At 41.4% G+C, this 8,040-nt stretch overlaps 1 protein-coding gene across 3 annotated transcripts in view; it reads left to right on the top strand.

Annotated features, from left to right (window-relative positions):
- The window catches only part of PLCL2 (phospholipase C like 2), a 172,438-nt gene that overhangs the window by 135,410 nt on the left and 28,988 nt on the right, over positions 1-8,040 (top strand). For all 3 annotated transcript variants that reach the window (XM_080672178.1, XM_080672180.1, XM_080672179.1), the window contains one exon: positions 2,068-2,143. In XM_080672178.1, coding sequence (XP_080528304.1) covers positions 2,068-2,143 — 76 coding nt within the window. The remainder of the gene's footprint in view (positions 1-2,067; positions 2,144-8,040) is intronic.

Raw genomic sequence — 8,040 nt, forward strand, 5'->3', positions numbered from 1 at the left:
GAGGATTATAAAAAGAAGAAGAAAAATGCACTTTGTTGTTTTTTGGAACTTCATCAACCAGGCTTTTTAAGTAAAACTAAAATGAGTGATGCGTGTTTGAAGCATTGCCAGTGAACATATGAAAGGAAGTCACACTCATCCAGCTCATACCGGGCTACCAGAAAATGCTCTGCCAGACCCCTGGGTAAATGCGGAGTCAGCTGTGACATTAGCCAGTCACAGTGTCTTCATTGTGCCAGTCCCTTGCATCATTTCAATTCTCGCAACTTTACAGGTAGGAAATTATGGCTCCGTGATGTTTAATATCTTGTCCTAGATGACACAGCTGATGAATAGCAGAACCAGGATTTGAGCGCATATAAATCTTTACTCTCTCTGCCCCTGCTCCACCCTGGGTGTAAATCTGTTTTGAACACCTTTCCCCTCAGGTTGTGTGCCTGAGCCTGTCCTTAGTGCTGCTGCTTGGTTTCCTTCCATTCCCCGTTAACCACTCCTGTCTTGCCCATTTGTGCCATGACCAGGTTCATTTCATCGCTTGTATTTATTTTTTAATTTTTTTCTAGTCGAATGAAGGAGGCACAGTTGCCAGTTCTTTGATACTGAGCTGTGACAGCCACCATCCTTGCTTGAATAAGTTTTTGCTTCTTTATATCTCTCATTTGGCTTGACATCAAAGCTGGAAAAGGTTACCAGTGACGAGATGAACCTTTTCAGTATGCGGATTATGTAATAGTACAAATGACTTGATATCAGTATAATTGAGTTCTTGACTATTCATTTTCATCACTGCCTGTTCACTATGTCAAGCTGTAAAATAGACTATTTTAATTTACAGAAATGACTCAAACCTTGAAGAGTGAATGTGAAAGCGCTGAATTGCAAAGTGCAAGCCCCACCGCTGGGCTGTGAACTCCTTGAATGTGGTCTATGTCCTGTAGGTCACTCTGTCCCTAGTTCCTCCTCAGGGGCTGCTGGTATGAAACCTTTGGGTGCTCACGATAATTCTCTTGGAACAGTGGAAGTTGATAAATGCTGTGTGACTGACTTTAAGAATCTGGTGCACTTCTTGAGAGGCATATTGATTATGTTTTAGTTTAAATAAGTGCAATCAATCAAAATATGGTGTTCTTTGAGTTATACAAATAATCCAACCTATATTTTGTTTCTGTGACACAATTACTGTGGCAGCCAGTGATAAATACTATAAAGAAAAACAACGCAGAATTTAAAGGAATGAAGAATGATGGAGTGGTATTTGTTATTTAGAATGTCATGAAATATAGATGAGTAATATTGTAATGCAAAATATTTAAGTATAAAAAGTTAGAATCTACCCTTAAGGTAAGCATCAATAATTATACCCACTTGAGCCAGGAGAGCTGAATCTGGCTATCCCATTTCCATAGTAATGTTAGAGCCAAAACGATTACTTTCCCCAATGCTTTGGTGAGTAAAATGATTGATCAGCAGTGCCCCAATCCCTTTTTTATTCAAGCTTGGCTCTTAAAGCTAAAGCAAGCATATGCAATTTGGAACAAGAACTCAAGATTGGATATTTTAAAATCATTGATAGGAACATTAAAAATAATCATCATTAGTGATGCATCAAATAGAAGCTGTTTTTTGATCCTCGTAAGTTTTACACTGATCTTCAGATGAAGGCATTTGGGCTGAAAAGAGTAAGGTGTGTAGGTGTTGAAACTGCCTATAAGATGGAGTGGAGGATTTTGTTTAAATAAACGACTGAAAATATGATTTTTAAAACACTGTGTGCACATACTTATTTGTAGTTTTTCACACTGAAATGACCTTAGTTCAATACTAGCTCCAGTTTCAAATTCAGTGTTGTACAAGCCTAACTATATCTGAAACTTACCTGAAATGGTTGCTTAAACCATTTCACAGTGAAACGTGATTTTATCATTTTTCACAAACACATTTGAACTTGAGTAGTGGGAAGTCAGAGAAAAGAGCCTTGGTCTGATTTTAGGGGAGGAGCCTCATGCACATGTGCAGACTGGTGTGTCGCTGTCAGGTGTAACTCCTGTCTGGATGTTCCCTTTGCAGATGATGCAGTCCCTCAAGGCATTGCTTGAAAATGCAGATGCTGTGTATGAAAAGATTGTGCACTGTCAGAAGGCAGGTAAGTGAAAGCTTGTCTTCCCTTTAAAATAAAATCAGTAGCATCATATATTTTGCCTCTGATTCACTGGTTCTCAAGCCTGGATAACAAAGTATCCGGTAGGGGTACGGGGAGGGCCTTTTAAAATGTATTGACATTGGCCTGGAGTGTGGCTTAAGGTGTCATACATAGCTGTTCAAAGCTCCCAGATTTTTCTAATGAACAGCCAAAATTGAGGACCTCTGCACTAATCTCTTCGCCTGTGTACCCATGCTGCCAGCCCCTCCTGTCATCCCGACTGTCTAGCACAGTGGTCAGCAAACCGCAGCTCACAAGCCACATGCAGTTCTTTGGACCCTTGAGTATTCTAATGCCACTTCTTCAAAACAGACTCACCCAGACCGAAAACCGACTTCTGCGCATGGGCCACGAAGTTTCAATCGCACTGTACATGCATGCTCGCACGTGGTATTTTGTGAAAGAGCCACACTCAAGGGGCCAAAGAGCCGCATGTGGCTCGCGAGCCACGGTTTGCCGACCACTGGTCTAGCACATGGTAGGGAGGGTGAGGCTTGAGCAGGGGTAGAACGGCTTCTTAGAAAGGAGAATAGGCACCAGATACAACTTCTTAGCACTTTTTAATGCACTGACATTTTCAAATGCTGATGAATTCATTAATTTAACATCCAAGTGTTAAGCTACATTATAAAATCCTACTCACATAAACCATCTTCCTTCAGCTGTGGTAAAACCCCAAAATCAAGTGTTCTGCACTGTAATAAGAATAGACAAAATGGAGTTCTTTCAATTTTCAAATTTTGTTTGAGTGTCAGTTTGGAAGATTCTAATATGGAGAATATTTATAATTCATAAATAAGAATATCTGGCCTTAATTTCTAAGGTTTTTTGTTGCTGTTCTTTAAAATCAAGAAATATAACTATTACCTAGCCTGAAAAATATGTCTCTCATATCGTTCTTTAAAATCAAGAAATATAACTATTACCTAGCCTGAAAAATATGTCTCTCATATCAGAATGAACTCATTTAAAATGCATTAAAGATACATTTTTCTTTGTTGGTGTTTATTGAAGGAATATACACATTAGTGACTAATGAACAGACAAAAATCTCATCTCGTTTTACTCATTTTGTAGCAAAACATTATTAGCAAAATGATCTTTCTACTTCTGGGGTAATATTCCCTACAGCCACAACTCAAACAAGTTACTTCAAACAGTATTTTTATCACAGAATATCTAGAAGCTTGCTGGAGAGTCTGTTGAATCAAATCTAAACTTCTGACTTCCACACAAGGTCATCTACCCACCCATTTTGACAATGTTATAGAAAAGTCATTAATTAAATCATCTGCTCATTTGATAAGTATGTTTTGAACTTATATGCATAAGGTACTTGTGAGAGCACTTGCTTATCAAAAAATGAACAAGATTCGTTTTTGCCTTCGAGAACCTTCCAGTTGGACAGGTTGAAAGGAGTCACACACAGTTGAATGTGTTGAGAACTTACTGTTTCCTCGGGAGTCTGAGCTCGGTTTGTGAGGCAGTGGGAGCCTTTGGTTTTTGTCTGTCTGTTTTTCTAGCAGCATGGGAGAGAGATTGAGCTGTAAGATGATGATCATCATAGCTGTATGCATTTTTGTGGGCAGAGCCTGATTGGGAGGCTGTTGGGGGCAGAGAGGAAGAAAGGAAGTGATGGTGCCCATCAGCCTGGCCTTTGGCTGCCACCCCTTCTCCATTCCCTGTGTGTTTATATTTAGTTGGATTTTCATGAGCCATCCTTCTGGTAGGACTTCCCTCTGCCTCCTCTCTGCCAGGCAGTGCTCTGCTTCTTTTTGTCTCAGTGGTCTTCCAGGAGACCTTTCATGTGTCTGGGGTTGTGTTACCTAACCATTCTGTTCAGCCCCTCAAACATGAATACAGGGTTTTGTTCAGCCGATAGAGCTTCTTCAGTTATTGTGTATTCTGCTCACGTATTCCACCTTCCAGATAGGATAGTAACCGCCTATGGCACCAGGTTTGCATATTGAGTTACCCTCCGATTTTACCCATGACATCTGTTCTCATATTCTGCTCCAATATTAACTGACTGTGATTTGACTTTTATTAAGTATTGGATTCTATTCAATGCATGTATTTAATGCTATGAGAAGACTATTAGAATTTGAAACTACATTTATCAGAAAAAAATAACTTTAACGATTTGTCAATTCTTTGCAATTTCATTGGTGTATGAAGTTTGATAATTTCTAACATAAAGCAGCTTTATGTTATCCTTCTGTTTGATTTCAGTGAGGGATATATTTGCTTGTATTTAAAAAACTGAAATCTATGAAGGATTTTTTCTTGGTGGGCAGGGCAGAGAATCACCAGTGTGTAATGGTTTGTGCTGCTCTGGGTTTAAAGATCTTTAGAAGCCTCTAACAATTCTTTTATTTTATTTTCTAATTAAATTCATTGGGGTGACATTGGTTAATAAGATTATATAGGTTTCAAGAGTATAATTCTAAGATACATCATCTTCATATTTCATTGTGTTCCCACCACCCAAAGGCAAATCATCTTCGTCACCATATATTTGGCTCCCTTTTCCCTTTACTGTATCCCCTCGCCCCCTTCCCTCTGGTAACCACCATACTGTTGTCTGTGCCTATGACTTTCAGTTTTTTGTCCCACATGTGAGTGAAATCATATGGTTCTTAGCTTTTTTTGCATCCACATTGTCGCAAATGACAGTATTTCATCTTTTCTTATGGCTGAGCAATGTTCCCTTGTATACATGTACCACATCTTTAATGATGGTCTTGTGGTTTCATAGTTGCTGCTGACCGCCTACACAGCCCTTGTACTCTCCCAGTGCTTATTTTAGAGGCCCTGATCTCTTGTTTCTCACATTTACAGTTATCATAGGGCATATAGTTATTAGTCATATGAAGAATTGCTCATTTGTGTTGGGCTTAAAACATTTGCATAAGATTTTACTTTTCGTAAGTAATTGCTGTTCTGCTTGCATAATTTTAATCTTGCAATGACAAAATGAAGATATGGGTAACCAAAGTGCTGCAAGAGAGGATTATTTCAGAAGCATTTCAAACTTCTAAACACTAATTTACATTCTTACTAGATTAACCGTCATTTAAACAATTAAGTAAAAATAAAGAGGTCCACTGTTAAAAAGTGTGTCTGGTTTGGACAGTTTCCCGGACTATGCAGTTGATTTCTTTTGGAGATAGAAACGTGTGTGCTGATGTTACTGAGAAGAGGGAGTGAGGTAGGAGAGGAAGATAGAGATCTCCAGCCCAGGCAGGCTAGGACCCTGCCAGCAGACGACCCAAAGGGACAGACTGCAGGAAGGACAGAGGGAACCGTCAGGCGCTGGGCAGTTGGGGAAGCCTCGGCAGCTCTCTCTCTCTTAAGAAGAGAATATGGCAGCGCAGAGGGTCAGAGGGCTCAAGGGAAATCTTAATAAGAAAACCATGTTCCCAGGACAAGGAGAGATCCAGTGAAGAGGTGAAGAGGAAGACATTAAAAGATGAGATGGCATGAAGGATGGAGAAAGTGAGGAGGCAGGCATCAAGTACAGTCATGACCTTAGGAAGAGGAAGGACCCTCCTCTCAGATAATGGGGAGAGCTGTAGTTCAGAGGGACTCAGAGGACGAGAGGAGTGCTTTCCTTTGAGAAGGTGGACAAGGAAGTACTTGCTGCCCTAGAATACAGCCTCGGGCTGCGGAGGTAACGGAGGGAACTAGGACAGGACGAGAGTGTGGGAGGGAGCCCTTGTTCAGTGGGAGGTAGGTGGTGCCAGTAAAGGCACTAGTTAGATGGGGCGAGGGTGATGTGGGATGAGTGGGTCTGGGCCGCCGCATGAGTGAGACAGAGAAGTAATAAGTGGCATGGCTATGCGAGAGTGAGTGTGCACAAATTAACGAGCACAGTCAAATACACTCCCACACTCACTCAAAACCCAACAATTGCCTGTTCCTCCAAGGAATAGCAAAGCAGGTGACTGGAAGGGAGCATGTGCAGGGCAGCCGATAAGGAAGCTGCAGAGGGAGAAGCATCAGAAAAGTTCTTTTTTTCAAAAGTTTATGTAAGATTAGCCAGATTCTCTCAGGAGAAAAGCCTTTTCCACTTTGTAATCTACCTCTACCTCATCAAAAAAAGTGGACTATCATTGAATTTTAATTCGCTTTTTAGTTACTTTATTGATCTCTTTCATAAAGGATAGGAAGATGATCTAGAAAGAGACACACTGGGGGCCTGGAGTTTGAGCAGCGATGTGAGTCACGCTGCAGACCACCCCCACCAGCCCAGAACTCAGTGGCACCAGGTGCCTCTGAGGGTAAAGGCAGGGGTACAAGAGCTGTCCCAGGGCCGGGTTAAGAAGTAATGAGAAATGGAACTCCCATTTGACCCAGTAATCCCACTTCTAGGAATATGTCCCAAGAAACTAGAAACACCAATGAGAAAGGATATATGCACCCCTGTGCTCATAGCAGCACAATTCACCATAGCTAAGATTTGGAAACAGCCCAAATGCCCATCAGCAGATGAGTGGATTAGAAAACTATGGTACATCTACACAATGAAATACTACGCTGCTATAAAAAAAGAAGGAATTCTTACCATTTGCAGCAGCATGAATGGACCTGGAGAGCATTATGTTAAGTGAAATAAGCCAGGCAATGAAAGAAAAAATACCACATGATCCCACTCATTTATGGAAAATAAAGAACATTATAACCTGATGAACAAAAAGATAGATACAGAGGTAGTAAAGCACCGACAGACTGTCAAATTACAGCGGGAAGGCTGGGGAGTGTTGGGGAGTGGGGAAAGAGATCAACCAAAGGACTTGTATGCATGCATATAAGCACACCAATGGACACAAGACACTGAGGGGGTGAGATGAGGGCATGCGACAGGGGGCAGGGGAGGCTGGGGGAAGGTCAATGGGGGGAAAAGGAGATATAGGTACTAATATATGTAATACTTTAAACAATAAATAAATAAAAAAAGAAGTAATGAGAGCCCTGACCGGTTTGGCTCAGTGGATAGAGCGTCGGTGTGCGGACTGAAAGGTCCCAGGTTCAATTCCAGTCAAGGGCATGTACCTTGGTTGCAGGCACATCACCAGTAGGGGGTGTGCGGGAGGCAGCTGATCAATGTTTCTAACTCTCTATCCCTCTCCCTTCCTCTCTCTAAAAAATCAATAAAATATATTTTTTTTAAAAAAGGAAGTAATGAGACCCTGAGAAACTGCCTGTGTCCTGCCAGTAGGGAGGTTAAAAATAGCAAAGTTCTCATCCTTCATATGGGAGTTTAATAGGTGACACTTTAAAAGAAAGCTAAACAATATAAGCATGTTACTTAGAAATGTAGACTAAAGAAGGAAACAAAACTCAGCCAAAGGGGTTGATTGTAACTGCTCCTGGAGATGGGGAATGAGGACAATTATTTGGCCCTTTAAACGATGTGCATGCAGAATTCTGATAAAAATTAAATTACTAAATCTAAAAAAGGATGAAAGGAATCAGGAATCACTGCCACAGGAATCCCTGACTAAAGATGTCCCCAGAGAAGACCTGGGCCGTACTCACAGGGCTTGGGGACAGTGTTGGGTGTTAGGTGAGGTTACTGCCCAGGACCCCTGCTGGACTCGCCAGCTTTGTGGGCAGGCCGGTGCCCAGAGGACGTCTGTGCCATGTGGGCGAGAGCCTGGTTCCTCATCTGGCCAGAGAATTGGTTCTCATTCTTTCACAAATGATGGAGGGAAAGTCAAGGTCAAATGAAAGAAAACCCTGCTTTCCCCTCCCCCGACCAACTTAAATAGAAGCTTCTTTTTTAGAAGTTCTAAGGCAGTCAGTCTCACGCATGGCAGGGTTGCATCATTACGGAG

The sequence above is a fragment of the Plecotus auritus genome (genome assembly GCF_963455305.1).
Source record: "Plecotus auritus genome assembly, chromosome: 6".
NCBI classification, from domain to species: Eukaryota; Metazoa; Chordata; class Mammalia; order Chiroptera; family Vespertilionidae; genus Plecotus; species Plecotus auritus.